General features: G+C 42.5%; 1 protein-coding gene across 2 annotated transcripts; it reads left to right on the plus strand.

The window, feature by feature from the left end:
- The first annotated feature begins 246 nt into the window (after window positions 1–246).
- LOC107320879 (interleukin-20 receptor subunit beta) lies at window positions 247–9,339 on the plus strand. 2 transcript variants are annotated; one of them, XM_015877164.3, is made up of 7 exons: window positions 247–307; window positions 3,206–3,341; window positions 4,015–4,205; window positions 6,819–6,943; window positions 7,802–7,952; window positions 8,407–8,552; window positions 9,214–9,339. In XM_015877164.3, exons 1-7 carry the CDS (start codon window positions 250–252, stop codon window positions 9,337–9,339), a joined length of 933 nt encoding a protein of 310 aa, XP_015732650.2. In that variant the 5' UTR covers window positions 247–249. The 2 variants fall into 2 exon arrangements, with proteins under 2 accessions (XP_015732650.2, XP_085370427.1); XM_085514301.1 differs by having other exon boundaries at window positions 3,215–3,341.
- Window positions 9,340–18,401: the final 9,062 nt, after the last annotated feature.

Raw genomic sequence — 18,401 nt, forward strand, 5'->3', positions numbered from 1 at the left:
CTAGGTGAGTGGTTGCAGGGACCTGTAAAGAAATGCTGGCACCTAATCACCTGCCCCTCCCTTGACTACACCCTCACAAAGCATGCACGTGTGCCTTCAGCATGGGCTCAGGCAGGCAGAGAAGCAGTGTCTGCAACACTCCCCAGTTCACCATGTCTTGCACAGGCACGGCTCTCCATCTGGGAAGGGAAAATTCTGAGCTGCATACCTGGGTGTGAATGTGGGAAAAAGGCAGCAGGCGTGAGCAAAATGCCACTAAAACTCATCTGCTTCGTCCTCTGCACTCTGATTGCATCCAGTCTCACAGGTAAACCTCTGAAACAGCTTCAGTTGACAGAAGCCAAATGACCAAGGGGTTGTGAGGAACTAAAAGTCTTTTGTCCTTCTGTCAAACCTGTCTCTGCAAAGCAACGCAGCATGCTGTCAGATGACCCTGAATTTTAATTACTAGAAGTAAATGAAAAAGAAGTCCATATATTTTACGTTCTACAAGGCGATAATTTAAGGGGACGTTTCAAAGTGAAGGAAATTGATGTATTAATACTGTGCTTGCCTTTGCTTTTTGCTGCTCCGTGAGAAGCTGTACAAGTCCTCTTTAACTGCTATTATCTCTGAGCACAGGGGAACACACTGCCTGTAGTGTGGATGCAGGGTCAGGGAGTTAGAAAGTTTTAATTACTGGCTCAATTATGTTCACTGAGAGTCTCCTTTGCCCTGGAAGATGGTTGTGCATTTTTCAATTTGCTTCTCCAAGTAGATGCTTGTCTCCAAGCACATCACCTAGATACGCTTGGTCTCCTAATTACACTTCAGTGCTCTTGCAATGGTCAGTACTCCAGAAAGGAAGCACAACTTGCAGGTGTGCTGATTTTGCTCAGTGATGTCTTCCAAAACTTCCTTCTTTGCTCCTGAATTCAAGTTCTCTGCCAGAAAAGGTAATTTTACAGCTTGCTTGGCCAGCAGAACACTTTGAACTGTTATTTATAATTCTCAGTTGCTTAATATGGAAACCTCAGCTCCACATTGTGTGTTCTCTGCAGGTTTATTCTGCAGAATAAGGAGGATTGTGACAAATCTGATGTCTGGATGTGGACGTCTGTCCAAAAGTACCTTGTTTTGAAAGACTAGCCTGCCTTTTCCTATAAAGCTTTTGTGTTTGTTATTGCTATTTGCAGCTACTTGCTATTGGTATTGCTTGTGAATACAAAATCAAATGGAAGCAGTAAGCAGCCCAAGGCTAACAGCTCTCTGGATCCTGCTGGCTGTATCTGCCCAGTTGTCTCCTGTGCACTGTGTGGCTGCTCTTTATTTTCCCTTACAATAACTAAAGATAATGGAATATGTTAGTACTGACACAGCATACTTCACTGTTCATACTTCGTGCCTTCTCTATACTGCCTGCAATCATCTTTCCTCCCACTTTTAAATGTATTTGTTTACAGGCTTCACTGTGCCAATATAAGAACAATCACAGATTTGGTCAACAAAATAGTAACACAGTGTAGCAAGGTAAGTGCAGTCTGGAAATGAAGATTGGTCTCAATTAGACAAAAAAATAGTTTAAGGGCCAACAAAAGGTTCCATTCCCATTCCATCCCAATTGAGATCAATTCTCTCCTTGTAAAATTCTTTCCTAGTATATAGTAGGAAGGAGTTCCATATCTCTGAATGCAATACATTATATATCCCCAGTGCAAACCACCTCTGTTCAGACCTGGATCAACATTGCATGTGTGAGTCATAGGGAAAATCTGGTGCCTGGTCATGTAATTAAAGTTTGTTATGTAATTCACACACCTAGATATTCCAACTAGAGAAATTCACATGGGAGAGTACAAGGAATAGTAGGAGCAAACAGCCTAAGTGTCAGGAAGCACAGAGAATTGAACAAGAGACCAAACAAGTCTCTGAGCTGCAAAGTGAAAGGCAATAAAGACAGTCAAGAAAAGAAACAAAAAAATCTGTTGGTTTTTGTTGTTGTTGATGATGATGAGACGTGTCTTGTCTGTAGTACAGAGCCCCAACCAGACAGAAGTGACAGAACTGCTGATAGAGCAGGCAGCAAGTCTTTCACTATCTGAATGGCAAGGAAGAAATCATCTCATCCCAGAGATCTCTGTCATTCAGTTTAAAGAAAGGCCAAGCATTATCTCAACAGATTCAAAGCATCACAAACATCTTGCAAAGTATCACATCATAAGCTACGAATATGGGGAATATTATAAGGGGGAAAATGTGTTTTTCCAGTGCTTTAAAGAATAATCACCATGTAAACATTGCTTGTGGACTTGTCAACTCGGTTTTGATCTTGGGTAGAACAACTGACATTAACTGGTTAGCTTTATAATCACAGCTTTTAAGAGGCACCCTTTATTGCAAGTTATATTAAAATTTAAAAATAAGAAATTAAAAGGGAAAATAAAAAGGGAAACACTTACAAGGGAAGCCATTTTCTTGGGACTGGAAAACAGCAGAGCAGGGATACGACCATTCTTATCATGCTATGAAGGGCGTACCCATGGGGAAGCCTTCCTCTTGTGCTCTTGTCCAAACTCTGGTAGGGATTTTACATTAAGATAAAAGGATAAGTGAAAGGATAAAATCTATCAACTGTGTGGTAGGCATCATCCCAAACTTAGGCTTTGCTGGAGAAACATTTTAACTTCATTAGTCCTTTAAATAAGTTTATCCAAGAACTTAATGAGGTAATTTGATTACAGCCTACAAGCATTTACGTTATTAGAATCCTGAAACATGAAAAAATTCTGTACTAAAGCCAGAATCTTCAAATGTCCAGTCCAGCCAAGCCTGGAAATAAATTGTACATTTCTAACCATGATGGGAATTGTTCATTGGAACAGACTGTCGAGCATAACGGAGTATCTGTTATTTGGCTTCATTAAAATAAATTGGATAGCTTTCTAAAAGCTTTGCCTTTTCTCACTATTTTATTTATATATTTAAAACCTCTGAAATAACAAAAAAAGACATGCTTTGCCTTTCTGTGAGCAGTGGCAGCTAAGTGCTCTGCCGCTTGCTCTTTAGTTGTCATTCCTCTTTGTAAAATGCCTTCAAAGACTTAAATGACAGTGTCAAAATGCAGAGTATTCCTGATGCAAAGCACAGTATTGCACAATTCTTTTACTTTTTTTTTTTCCAGTACATTCATATGTGGTTTTTTTTCTTTGTTTCATTTTTTTCCTAGGACTTTTAGGTGAAGATGCTCCACTGCCAGCACCTCACAATATCTCTATTCTTTCTACCAACATGAAACATTTCCTAATGTGGAGTCCTGTGATCGGCCAGGGAGAAACTGTGAGATACTCTGTTGAGTTTCAGGGGTAACTTCTGTTTAGTTTTCATTATGATTTTTTTTTTTCCTTCTTTGCTTTTTGTCACCAATTACAATCCCACACTGCTTGGATTTCATGGATACTGCTCAGTTCACAAGTGTAGAAATTTGATGCTCCAGCACTGTTAATAGTGAGTTGGAAGAATACTCACATTTGGCCTAATTCTGAGATTATTTACAGACCAGGCTTTACCAACTGCATAATCCAAGGCACTAACCCCATAGTTGAAAACTGCCTCTGCCTAAAGAATTAGGAAGATTAGCAGAAGTTTGTTTAGAAAAGGAAAGAGAAAAGGCTTAATTTTTTTTCAGTGTTATTCCTTTAAACATAGTATATACATTTATTTTTCTACAGGAAACATAAGAAATTCTGATGGAACTCAAGCTGTGACTCGTGTCATAGTTTGGCCTTTGAAATGTGATTCACCAGGGATGATCAAGTGACTGGGCAGCATCTGAGGCATCAACTCTGGGTTGCTATTCCCACTTCCCACAGTATTGTGGGAAAGTATTGTGATGCTTTTGGCTGATGAACAAGCTGAGTCTGGGTGAATTTCTCTAATTATGAAACCATTTCATACTGGTTTCATAAACTCCCAATAATCAACCTACTGTATTCCAGTACTGGTCAGAATGCTGCCTCTTTGCTTTCTTTTCACCAGGGAGTATGAACGAGAGTACGCTAATGAGAGCTGGATCCCCATCTGTGAGTGTTCCCTCATCACAGTCACCGTATGTAACATCACAGAGGATATCTCAGCCACCGTGGCCTATAACCTGCGTGTAAGGGCAGACAATGGTGCTCAAAGATCAGAGTGGGGCACCCTGAAAGGTTTCTTCATTCGAAACACAAGTAAGTCCTGACATCTGTGTTAAGCTGCACCAGTTACGTTCATTTCTTGATGTCTGATAATAAGGGTCAGCTCTCACGCATGTCTGTGTATTGTGCATGTGACTTGAAGCCCATAAATGCACAGAGCACATCCTACTTCTTAACTCTTCTCATGCTTAGTTGGGACGTTTCACTCCTAGACTGCCATGTTATGATATTGGATATCATTCCCTCCATAGGCATGGCAATATTTACCAGGGCTTAAATTTCAAGGGCTTCAAAGAAAGCTAAGACTCCAGGCATTTCTCTTAGCAGGCTGGCCAGTCCTGCTGATGATTTCAAGGAGTACTGATCAACAGGGGTTGTTGTCAATGCTCTACCTAATCCGTTTAGCCTAGTCATTTTTAGGGTCCAGAACCTGATCCTAGAGAAGCAGATACTCTAGAAAACACCCACGTCTGCTTTGTGCTGCCATGGAAATCCAGCTCCCTTCAAGCCACAATTATTTCCAACCATGCTGTCAGATGAAACTGCCTGTCTGAAGCCAGAGCTGACCTTAAACATTCATGGATCACTGGAAGTTACTGCCTCACGAGTGAGCAGCCCTCACCCACAGAGAGCACTGAGTCAAAGCAGCACCCTTAGAAATACCACATGAAATACCGAGTGCGTCTGTTTGTGTAGTAGCGATTTCAAGGTGATGCTTTGGATGACAAATCTTTCCCTTTTCCACTTTAGCACAGAATTGAGTGCAGTCCACGCTGTCAAGCAGAGACAGAGGGAGGATATTCCTTAGCTTAATTCTATGGACAAGAACAGCAGCTTCCTCACTTTTCTTGCTATTCCTTTTCCCAAGCAGATCTCAGAACGGAGCAGTCTTTTTATCAGGGGATAAATTACGATTTTGACACAGCACCTGCAGTTGGCATCAGATCTTTTCTAGTTATTAGAAATGAGATACTAATGTGCCAGAGATTGCATTTATCCTGAGATTCGAACTGTTCACGCACTGGTAGTTATACAGCTTCCTTCTTCAGTTCAATCAAAACTCCCCATCTAACATGTTTAAAAGCTAGCTAATATAATTGGAAAATCTGTTCTTTTGTCATGCCCTGACTGATAGAGTGGATTATCTCACAAGTGGTCAGGAAGGATAATAATCAGGCTTCTGAGGGTTTCTACAGCTTTGATCATAATGCAACAGACCTCCAGCATTCAAGGACCTTACAGTTTTCCACAGCAAATTGTCAGGTCCACAGCAGATTATCAGACAGAAGTTGCTTCAAACAATTCAGGATTTCAGATTAGCCCCATCAGTCTGCTCTTGACTGGAGCATCTTCCCTTTCTGTAAGCAGCTCTGCCTCATCAGCTCTTGCCAGCTCTAGCATTGCTGAAGGACTCATGGCAGACAATGGATGACCTTTATAAAGTCCAGAATTTTTCATTTCCCAAACTGCTGGAGCCATCAGCATCTCCCAAGATTTGAACTGTATATTCATATATTCATCTGTTAATACCCAATATTATTTTTAACCTCAGAATGGCGTTCCTTTTTTCCTCGAGACATCATCATGTTAAGCATGTTATCAGCTTTTAAAAGTACAAAGTGGTTTTCTAAGCCTCACTTTTGTGGCACATTAATCATAAACATACTCTCATTTCATATTTTCATATTGTTCAGTATCAACAGCAATTCACTTTGTGCAAGAGCAAATTATATTAAGAACATCTCTTTTGTATGTTCTGTATGCTCTACTTCCCTTCTTGAAAGCAAGAGGGCTGAAACCAATTTCAGCTACAACAGAGTGGTAAGGAATGGCGTAGGTAAGTAGTGCAAACATGATCCTTGTATTCCCTTGATTCCAAACTCATGAATGTACAGTGCATAGTTTCATCCATGCTTCATTGATTCTGATTGTTCCTCACAGCAGAATCCCAGACCAAACCAAGCTTTGAATATGAAAGTAAGCATTAAGCACATCACCAACAGATTTACTCGCACACTGGCTACAAAAACACATCACAGCAGGCAGCAGGTCATCAGCTCACCAAAGTCCTTCTAGAAGTGTGCAGATACTGAAACATAATAAAGATTCATGTGAACAGATTATCCTAGAGCTTTAGTTGCCTTCTTTTCCACCTATGAATAACTGCCAAAATTCACATGAAGGAGCTGTGGTTTCACAGCTCCTGCTCTGTGTGCTAGCACTAAGCTAATACCCAAAAGCAGAACTGGCCTAGCATGGTGTCTCAACTTCTGGTTGCCCAGCTGGTTCTGCTGCTGATCACATGGGACCCTCAGGCCAGATGCTTCATCCACTGGAGTAAATTCAAAACCTTTCAAGCCTATGCAAGTCTGCTATTGCCAAATTCCCATTGACAATGCCAGTCACAGACCCCCCTCCTACTCAAAATCTGCTGCAAAATCTAGACAAGCTGGTAAGCAGGGCAGAGAGGTTTCTCCCCCATTGAAGAAAGCAGCTATTATTCCAGATAATTGTTAGTGTGCTGACGGAGGTAGCTGGAGGACAGCCACAGCAGGAGCTTCTCCTTTTCCTAACTGGGCCCAAGCAGACTTTTTTTTTGGAAGATTTACTTCTGATGTGGTAACTCTGCTCTCTCTCCTTTGGCAGCTTCCCTGACCCCACCTCTGATGAAGGTCATAGCAGATGGGTATCATTTATTAGTGGAGCTGGAAGACATGGGACCTACCTTTCAGTTCCGCGTCTTCTACTGGGAGAAGAGCCAGGAGAGCAGGGTGAGTTTACCCTTGGATTTTGGCATGAAAAAAAGAGCCCATGTGTCTTAGAGCAAAAGCATAAAAACACTTAAAAACAGGCACTGTTTTTCAAGTTCAAGCTGCTGCTGCAAGGCTGGAGCACCTGCCTGGTGTCAGCATGTGCCATACTCCTCTGCACTGCAGGCTGGTGCTTTACTATTCCACAGCTGTTAGCTTAATGGGCTTTTGAAATGGATTTCCTTCCTTTTTGGAAATCCAAGTAAATTGGTCAAACCAAGTCCACGGGTTAGAGAGAATCCTACAGGCTCGTGTCTCATTTCCTTTCGCAAATGAAACGCTAACTCTTTGATATATATGATATTAATGACCTAAACATTAATTCCAAGCTTCACAATAGCTTCTACCAACTGAACTGTCACCAACACCAGGTTTACTGCTCAGTACACATCCAGATCTCTACCAGGTTTCTTTTCATTTTTGACTAATTATCACATAGGATATGCCTGATACGAGCCCTGCTGGCTCCCCTACCATATCATGCTAGAACAGGCAGGATCCTGGCACCTCCAGAATGACTTAAGACCCCATATCAAACTGAGAAGTAGGTCATGGGCTAGTGTTGTGGCTGACCACCATCAATAAGCTCATGGCTCTTCCTTTATGCCCTTCCTACTCTTCCAAGCATGAGTGATCTGCACTCCACTGTACTTCTTTTTCTATCTCTTCCTATCCAGGCAATCCTCTCTGACACCACCTGTTTCTGTTATTCTCCTCTTTTCTCCCAGAAATGTCAGGGCTGGCATCACATTAGAACTCCTGCCCTCATTTAGGTCCTAGTCCAACATTCTGATGTTGTCTTTTCTGGGCCTATGGCAGATGCAACAGAAGATGGTGAAGGAGGTCAGCTCTGCAATTCATCTGGCCACCATGGAGGCAGCAGCTGAATATTGTGTAAAAGCCCAGACGTACGTTGAGACGATCAACAGAAGCAGTAGCTTCAGCCAAACACAGTGTGTGAGGGCACAAGGTAACAGCCAGCCTTCTCTCATCTTCCAGTCTTGTAGTCATGCCCAATAGGATACAACAGCATTTATTTGGTTTGCAGCCAGTAATTCAAGGTCAGGCTGGACCAGGAGGCTGGATTAGGCTCTGAGCAACCTGACGAGATGCAGATGTCCCTATTCATTTGCAGGGGAGTTGAACTAGATGACCTTTAAGGATCTCTTCCAACTCAAATAATTGTATGATTCTGTGATCTATGGTTTCCTGTCTCGTTTGTAAACGTGCCACCCATTTGTTCTCCAAGGAAGGTTTGGAGTGCAGCCCCCCTATAGTAGCATGGGTATCCCTCCATGGATCATGGTGACAAAAAAAATCTCACCAGGGTGTGTTGGAATGGCAGCCACAGAGGGCTGAGCCTGATTGTGTTGAGTAGTTTGTTCTCATGAGCTGAAAAATTTCATTGCTTCTCTTGTTTGTAGGCAGCGGATCCATGTGGCTCATCACTGTCCTTATGTCCTGTGCTGGCTTTGCTGCGGCTGCCTTGACTCTGCCTTTCCTTGTCTGGAAAACAAGGAAAATCTTCCAGTATTCCTGCTGCCCCATTGCAGTCCTGCCTGATGCACTGGTGACGTTTTCACTTTGTTTCCAGGGCGCTGGATATTCACAGAATCATGGGGCAGGCAGAAAAAGCAGACACATAGATAGGAAGACTTGCTTTTCACATTGCAATGAAGAGTAGGAATTTAGGAGAAAGAGCAAGCACATCTTTCAACATAGCTTCATAAACCGGCAGCAAAGAGTTCATGTGATCAGACAGCTGAGCTGTAGGATCAGGCAGCCCACATGGGGTGGCTTTTACGGCTGCCACTGCCTTCTGCTTAGAGCACTGAACAGGGACGGTGCTCCTGCTTCTTGTAGGGAAGCAGCTTGGGAAGCATGGACTGACCAGCCGTTCCTCAAGCAAAACAGCTGTGTCATTGGCAACACAGCTCCATGTCCTCTGGTACCAGCAATGAGCTCTTAATTCCTTGTTGAGGAGCATCCAGTAATCAAAAACACCTTCTTCTCTTCCTCATGCAGGAGGAGTATATTTAAGTCAGTAGCTTAAATGTGCTTAAATTCTTAGGTGAGAATGTAAGGCAGCATCTTTTGTGGTCGTGATCTGAGCCCCAAGACTCCAGCTGGTTGCAGCAGGCAGGATGAGAGGAGGCCTATGGGGGAAGGCAGAAGTAAGAGACCAGGCTCATCAGTCTGAGGGGGTTTGAATGAGTGAATTTGCTTTACAGAAAGTACCAGAGCTCCCCACCCAGCTGATACTGCAAAGGAGGGAAGAAGCTGAGGAATGTGATCTGATGGTGCACGTGATCCCCTCAGAAGAGGTTCTCTGCCTATGGATTCAAGAAACACTTTAGAGTATCCTATAAAAAAATCTTCTGCAGACCAGGCAGAATGTGCTTCAGTGTCTACAGAGTGCCAGCAAGCAACGTTGTTCTTTTTGTGCCAAGCCTGCTGCAAGGAAGCATTCTGTATGAACACATGGCTGGCCCTCATCCTCTTCCTAACTTCATTCATCTAGAGAAAAGCCAGAAACGGCCACAGGTGACAGCTGCCAGTTTCTGTACTTCTCCTTCATATCCATACCTATGAGCACACATAGGTTAACTCATGTTTCCTTCGCAGTCACATCGATGGTCCCAAGGCAAAGCCCACACTTCAGCTACAACAGAGCAATGTATGTAGAGCTCAGTACAGAGCCCCAAACCACTTCACTGTCAGTAATTTTGCCTCAGATGTTTGTGTTTTTTAATGAAATGAACCTTCCAGGAAGAGTTCCTTGCACAGCTAAAAGAGGTGAAATGAACAGAGATAAAATGCTATCGGGGCTGCAGGCCCAAAGATAGGAGATGAGAATTGGTTCCATGTGACAGATACTGACATATGATGCCATAGAGGAGAAAGGTAGTTAAGGATGAGTTGTTTAAGTGGGAGGTGACTGGAGCTGAAAAATCAGGGGGAAAAGTAGACTCAAGAAAAGGGGAAAAGAAACAGAAAGAGGGATAGAAAGATACAAAGATCATGCAGTCAGGGCCATGTGGGGTGCATGCTGGGCAGCCCCATGGTTCAGCAACACAGCTGAAGCTGCTGACTGCACTGTGCACAGCAAACCTGATTCTGTGGCCAGGAGGGCTGGGGGGATCAACAGGAATGCTTACATAGAGGGGAATATCAGGAAGGATGAATCAAGCATCCCAGCATGACCACATCACTGCCTATTTCAGACCTGATGACACCATTTTGTTCCAGATAGCTTATTATCATTTCCACCTTCAGGAAGGAAATCTAAAAAGTGAAAGTCCTGCTAAACAGAAATAAGATACAGGTGTTTTTTTTTCACATATACTGCAGCTATGGCTGTTACTGCAAGGATAAATGGTTTAACACCTGCTCAGCAGAGACTTATGCTGGGAGGGCACGGGAAGGCTTTGATCTGGAGAGATGCTTTTACAACTACCAGCGGAACAAATGCAACCATAGCAGAGCTTTTCCTCGCCTCGACTTTCATTCTTGCAATGTCAGCTAAGGCCACCCGGTGGCATTAAAGCACCACGAGAACAGCAGAACCGAAGGATCTGAGCTCTGCGTTCCCTACCAGCTTCTGTCTGGACTAGGCAAGAATCTGGCCACTAGGAGTTAAGTCACCATTCGGTTGGTGATGGGTGCATAGCAGAATGTAGGATAAGAAAATCTGTGCTAGCCTGAGCACTGGCTCAGTGTGATGCTCAGGTTATCGCTAATTAATTGGGAAATGATGAGTTGCAAGCACATACATAACAGCAGCTCCAGACAACTGTCGCTGCAAGTCTTTGCTGCCTGAGCTGAGCTGGGGGCTGCAGCAGGGGACAAGCAGCTGGGTGATGTGGGGAGCGATGGGCAAGGAGGGAAGTCAGCATGTAACTGGTGTGGGCTCTTCATCAAACATCTCCTCGAATGGCTTTGCCCAGATCCGTCTTACAGGCAGTGACCTTGGTGGTAAAGCTGGTTTAGTGAGCTCCCAGCGCTTCACATCTGTCCTGATTTTATTTCCATGGGTTTGGATCGTTCAGCATCTTGGTTCCCAGTGTGCCTCACAGTGGTGTTCCCATAAAAGAAATTGTCCTGTTGCTTGTCCAGCCCGTGGCTGTTATCTGAAAAGCCTTAGCATTTCCTCCTATCTCTTCCCCCTCCTACACAGTTGCATTACAGCACTACAAGCCACCGCTAAGGGAAACAGGGGGAAAAAAAAGCAGGAAAAGGCTTTGTTAATTTGGACAGGAATGGCTTCAGAAAATTATTTAAATGCATATTTCCCAGCAGCATATTAAGCATAGCGAATATGTTTCTTTCTCATTGCAATAACAGATTTTATGACCTTCCCCACTGCCAGTAAAGTGGTTGAACAATTGCACAAAAATACCCAGGCAATTTTCAAAGATGCATCTGAAAAGAAAAGAATCTGACAGCAGAGAGACAGGAAGGAACTGTTTACGTGTTGCTGCCATCTTAGCAAGACTGTGCTCCGTTTACATCAGGATGTGCCTGTTTGTGTCTGTGGAGACGTGAAACTAAATCTGAGATGCTGATTGAAAGAGTCTGGAAAGTTTCCAGCTCTGAAGTACACGCTGCATTTTGCTGTGCCTGAAAATTAGGGGATAGAACAAAAGCAATTGTTTTGCCATCCCCACATGTAGAATCACAGTGGCACCACATTAAGGAGCTGCCATCAGTCACTCCTGCCATTCACTACCATGCACTGAAAGAGTTAACTGTGCCTTAGCAGTCATGGCAACGGCTGCCTTTGATAACTGATTTTGCTCCCACGACCATAATGCCACATTTCAGAGACAGGATCAGACAAGTAATCGCAGCAAAAAGCCGTGATGAACTTTGTTTGTTCCCAATGGGGTGGTGGTAAGTGATTCCATTTCTTTCTAAATACACATTTCTTTGCTACTCTCCTCATAAAGTGTCACATGGAAATCAAGTACAAACTTGCATCACCTTGTCACCGCATTTGGTTCTTAAGCTGCATATAACCTGTGGGATGCAATTCCTCCATACAGCCTTTCCCTGCAGACTTTCTAAGAGCGGAACAGAAGAAATGTCCATCAGATCTTTTATCAAAGAAAAACCATCCAGTCCATGGAACACAGGTCAGCACAACATGCTGATTACATGAACTTTTAGAAGGGTTACATGATATGATTCGATTGACAAGTAGATGAGAAATTCAGTTACCTGATCCATAACACTACCTGCCTGGAATACAGTCTAATTTTTCCTCTAAGTATATTTCCCTAGAAGTACATTATTGCTGGCAATTCTTAAGGGCTGCTGACATTAATAAACAACCCAGCATTTGAGTCTCCCCTTGAGATCTTTAATTTGATAAATTGTCATTTTCTTTATAAGGAAAAAGAAACCAAGATCACTGCTTTTTCAGGACTATAAATTGATTCCAGTTTCCTGGGAAGGTGATATACTGCAAATGGAGCACTACAGAGATCAAAAACATTTAATGTTGCGTGTAAAGATGTTTATTATTTAAAGACTTTTCTACATAAGTCTACTGCTATCAGAACACAACTGCAGAAACAATATACAGCTCAGTTCAGACCCACTGTGGGCTTCTCAATAAAATGAACTATGAAAGTACACAAAAGTCTCTATATCCAAGTATAAGCAGACTTAAAAGATGGGAAGGTTAAGTGAAATTGTGCAAATAAATACTGCACACAGAGCTCTAATTTGGTTTCCTTCATTCTATGGGCTGTAAGTCAGCTCTTAGTTCAGAAGTGGCTATTTCTGAGAGTTCGTGCTCCTGATTCACTGACGGTCACAGACACACATGTACAGCTGAGGATATGCTCCCACAGCACAGACCAGCAGGTGGGCATCCTGCTCCCCTCTGTCCACAGGAAGAGAGGAGTGGGTCCAGACACATGGAATAATCAACAGCAGTGAATGAGGGCTAGGACACGAGCTCAAATGCAGTTTCCTGCAGGAGGGAGATGGGTAATAAGCCTCATCACAGCTCTCTCACACAATCTGACCACAGGAAACATAGGTGCACCACATCAGAACTGGCTTGGACACAAGCCCATGACCTACTGATTCCACATGTTCGCAGCCTCCTTTATAAGCAAGCTGAAGTCTTCATTTTCCCTTAGAACATAAACAGCATTTGATATTTTATTTTTCCAAGACACAAATCTCTACAATATCCTTTGATTTACTAGAAATCTGAATCAAGGGAACTGCCCTAACTGACCAGTTTGGGATGAACACACATACAGTTCACCAGGGGTTGGCCTCAGGTCTACAACACTGCTACCACCAGCCAACCTCACATGGCATGGCATTTTAAGTGAACAAAAACAGGCTCAGCACCCATGATAGAAATAAAGAACAAAATACTGGACATTGTTGTGTTGACTTCAAGCAATGGTATCACGGGAACATTAGGTAGTTTATTAAAAACAAGAGGGAAGGGAAAAACAAAAGGAAAACCTTAGCAAATAGATTGAGGCCTTTTTAAAGACACAGAGACTTAAAGTGTATTCTACCTGTCAGAAAACCTTAATAAGAACAGAGGAAACTTGTCATGGTGAAATAGCAAGGTGAGGGAAGATGATAGAAGCGACAAGGCACCCTTCAGAAACCTGAAGTCATGTCCAAGTGAGAAAAAAGGAGGGATCCCAATTTCTGTCTGATTAAAAGTAAACACACAATAAATCAAGATAAAAAGAATTTGAGATACATCTTCTTAAAAACAACTAAACTAATAATAAATCCTTTTCCAATTACATTAGAAATGGGATGCTTGCCAAGTAGTCTACAGGGCCAACAGATGGTGGTGTTAACACGCAGCTCTCAGAGGAGTTAGAACAAAGAACTCATAGACTATCCCAAGCTGGAAGAGACCCATATGGATCATAGAGTCTAAATCCTGGCTGCACACAGGACCATCCAAAAAGCAGACCATATGACTGAGAGTGTTGTCTAGATACTTCTTTAACTCTTAACAAACACAGTGCTATGACTCTAGGGAGACTATTCCATACCCAGATTGACCACCCTCTCAGTGAAGGATCTTCTATGATAACTGAGAGGTCTCAACAACACTGGTCAATTCTGACTACCCTGAAACAAGTCCTGTCAGGCTCCATGGATTTCTACACGTCCAGGTAGAGCAGCAAATCCCACACAGCCCTCTTGCTCAGGGCACCTGGTGTTCCAGAGCCCATCACTGGTGTTGAAGACAGAGGCAAAGAAGGCATCAAACATCTCTGCTCTGTGTTTCTATTTGTAAGGTGACCATTCACATCAATGGAAATCATTCGCCCTGGTCCCCCTTTTGTTGTTACATTTAATAGCAGACAAGGAAACTGGACCTTCTAACAACTTTGTTAGCTGCCAAGAACTTTACTAAGGTTTCTGTGCTGAATCTGTACGCCTGAAAACACAGGATTACCTTTCACGAGTGGGTGTGCATGGATTGTTTGTTCATTAGGAAGAAAATTAATAAATTGCACAATCTTGAAAGTATTCAGTCTGAGTTACAGCATGTGGGTGGGATATTTGAGTACTAGCTGTGGTGCATGGCTCCTCATGTGATCTCAGGAGAATTTAGGCTGTGACAGAACTCAGAAGGTCTTTAATCCAACCTCCTGCTCATAGCCCGGCCAACTGCTGTCAGTGCAAGCTGCTCAGGGCTTTATTCATTCTAGGCTTGGACATCTCTAGACATACAGACTGCAAAACCTCTCTCAGCAAATGCTCACCTTCATGTCCTCCCAGTGAAAAAAGTGACTCCTTGTCACTCACCCCTTGTATTATTTTGGCCATAATACTGAACTTATTGAGGCCCAGTAGTTCCACTATAGGAAAGATACATTTAGTTAACTCCATGTTAGCGGGGAGCTTAGGGTTGGATTAAATGACCTCCAGAGATTCATTCCAATTAAAAATATTCTGCAGTTCGCTTTTGGCAGAGCTAATTTAATTGAATGCTCTTATGTCTCTATCAAATTATGCAGTCTATTTTGTTTCATGGGAATTATATTAACAAATGGAGAATAACAGACTTCTGTGAAACCTGAATAATACAGAGCCTCCTAGGAGAGCATATCGTGGAGAAATGGGGATCTCTTCAAAGATGCACATGGCTTTAAAGGCCAAGCAGACAGGTGGCCTGAATTCAGACATTCCAGGAAACAGAACTGAAAGGATTTTTCCTGACACAAAACTCAATGGAGGAAGAGGTGACAAAGAACTTAGTTGGGATCAGCTGTGAGCCCACAACTTCTACCCCAGGATCCCAAGCTGTACAGACAGATCTGCTACTGCTGAGCTTTTTCCCCCTCCCACAAGCTTCACTCTCAAGTTCCCAGAAGATTTAATGCATTTTTCTTTTGAACATTTGCTCTTTCATTTTGCACCCCTGCTGAGGTCACAGAGTTCATATAGTCCTGTGAAAGTGGACTTTGATACAAACCAGCTTAATCTCTATAGTTTTTCCTCATATTGTGGTCTTCAAACCTATCTTCCGCTTTTTAGATGTATAACCTCTATCTGCTGTGCTTTCATTCTTTTAAATAGCATCCTGTTTGTCCTCCAGGTTGCTCATATATCTCATCCCTCCTGCTGCTATCCAGGCAGGTGGATGGCTAACGTTTTTCCTTCTCTTTGCCAAGTTTTGGTCCTGACTCTCTCTCCTGCCACCTGGTACTACTTCATCGTTAATTTCTACATTGTTCTCATCATATCACTGTATTTGATACTACTCCCAATACTGTACCAAACTAAACCACTTTAGCATATGTCTCTCACCATCACTGTATGTTATGTTGGAATAGCCTTATCCAGGCCTTCTCAGCTTCTCATACTCGTACAATTTGGCATTTTCATAGCTACTACTTCAGAGGCATTTGCTTTTCTTCCAAAGCACTGTGATATATTGTTGTCTGCCAGGCACAAGCTTTCTGCGCATCAGTCTGTCATCCTCCCATTGACCTATTCCCTTCCACTTGGAACAGTTATGCAACTATATAGCTCTTCCACAAAGACATATTTTTTTTTCCTCTCTGTTTTGCATTTACTACCAATCTCTTGGTTTTTTCTTTTGTTGTTTTACCTTCCTCTGCCTTCCCAGAGGGAAAGACTTCTGCTCAAATTGAGATTTGGCACTGAAACGTTTAAAATCTGCTTGCTGAATGAATAAATTTGTTATGTTCTAAAGCTCCTGTCTCAACATAAACCGCAGCCTCTGCATTCAACCTGACCATCCTGATGACCCATTGCTGCCGTGCTTAGCACTTAGCTTCAGGATAACTACCCAGCTCCCATTTGTCTCTGAGCCAGTGCCACTACTTGGGATCATGACCACAGCCTCAGCGCTCCCAATCCATTGGTTTGGAATAGCCCTACATATCCTAACTGAATCGTGAGCCAGTGTTGACTTAGTGTTCTACCATATAAAGGATACGCGTAAATCACATCAGAGTCAAAACAAGAACCTGGTTTTAGTCAACAAACACTTTCTGCCATCCATTTTCTTTCCCTCAAAAACTCATAGGACAAAGTTGGTTTGTACACCTCCATATCTTCATTACTGCTGCACATTCATAATCCCATTTCCTTCATCAACAGCAGCACAGTGAAGTAGCTAGGAAGATGTATATGCTATAGCATATTCCCTTCTTTACAGCACACGGTAACAAGCAGCAATTAAGTAACATTAATGCATTCCAAATACAAATCTAATTCGAACAAATTTGCCCTTTTTAAATCTTATTGCCAAATCATGTCCTACCATTGGTCCTTAGAAGCACTCAAATTACATCTGATAAGTTCTTTGTGATAAAAAGATCAGGGAAAGCATCATCAGAAATATCAATAACATATGTAGAAGAAGTTGACTCACCCAACCAGCAATGAGAGTCTGTCCAGCTGTCGAACACACCTTCCCAGCAAAACAGCCTTCACCTAAAAGACATTTTCTCTTTGGAAGCTAGTCCTTAAATGAGCCCAGGGAAGGGTGACCCTTCCCCTCTGGTGGGAAGCACCGGTGAATTGAATGCACCTGTGCTCCCTGGACCAGCCACCTTCTTCACCTGGTGTTCAATCATCAGTTCAGGCCATGACGTAACAGTTCCCCTACATGCACTGGTAAATCACAGTGCATGGCCATATGGATGAATTCTAGTTATGGCAATAAAATACAAAGATACATGATTAAACAACATTGTTGTTCTTCCCACAAATGCTATCAAATGTACATGCCAGACAGAGTCAGAAAACTACATCATTTAAACTTTTTAGCTTCTGTCCATAAAAATATATTGATAATAATAATAATAAAGTACTTGAAATAAGAAATGGAAGAGTTCTGGGGGCAACTATTTTGTGAGGCCAAGGAGTCTATGAATATTGGAAGGCTTAATACCTGCCAATAAGGCTTGGATGTGCAAGAATGCTTCTTTAATTTTAGCAGTGAAGAACATGAATTCTGCTTCAAGAGTTCCGCTTAAGTAAGCCTGTAACTTCTTGTAATAATTTAAACACGTCTGAGCAAAGCTAGCATTGGAGAAGTTACAAAAATTAGTTAAATGTTTATCTTACCCAATCTAACTGCCAGCATCTTGATTGTGAGGAAACAATACTTGTAATTCAAACACAGTAGGATTTATAATTCGGGGTCAGAAATGGATAACAAAGTCTCTTGCAGCAAATTAAAGAATGAAAGATGTAGCTGGGAAGCAAGCATGCTTTATGTTGGAAATATTTCTTCTGAGGATGAAGAAAGGCTTCCTTTTTACCCAGTAAGTATGAGATCAAAATATCTATGAATCAATTTAACAAAAGGTGTAACTCAAGAAATGGAGGGATATAAAATTACTCAGTGTGACATAGAGTAGGAGTGCATCTTTGCACTGGTCTGTTTTGGAGGATTTCACCCTGGTCACAGCTCCAACCCAAACCCAGCCATGTCTAGTCCCTTTTTATGAGGCAACTGTTGGCATCAACTTTCAGCTCTACTCAGTGCCATAACAAAGCACTTGGAACAGATAATCACTACAGCTGCATTGACACTGCTCTGTTGTAGCTCTACTTGTGCCACCTGCAGTACCACAACCTGAGGCTGCCCAGCCTGTTTTCTGCCAAATTGCTCAGTAATGTGAAAGCTGCCTGCTCTGGGGAATGAATACAGAAGCTGCAGCCCTCCTAATTTCCAGCATGCTTCTACGTGGTGTCTGGCTGCCCTGGCTTTGGGACTGATGCTGGTAAACCTGTCCGGTTCAACCAAATGCAGCATGATTTGCATTGCTGTGTCATTGTGTGCTGATGTCTTTGTGCATAGTCTACTTCTTCTAAACCTGAAACACAAGCAGAGGCACATTATGAAATGACAACGTGGATGTGCTACCATGCAAAC

The sequence above is a fragment of the Coturnix japonica genome, chromosome 13, assembly GCF_054131305.1.
Source record: "Coturnix japonica strain WE chromosome 13, WE-NBRP24, whole genome shotgun sequence".
NCBI lineage: Eukaryota > Metazoa > Chordata > Aves > Galliformes > Phasianidae > Coturnix > Coturnix japonica.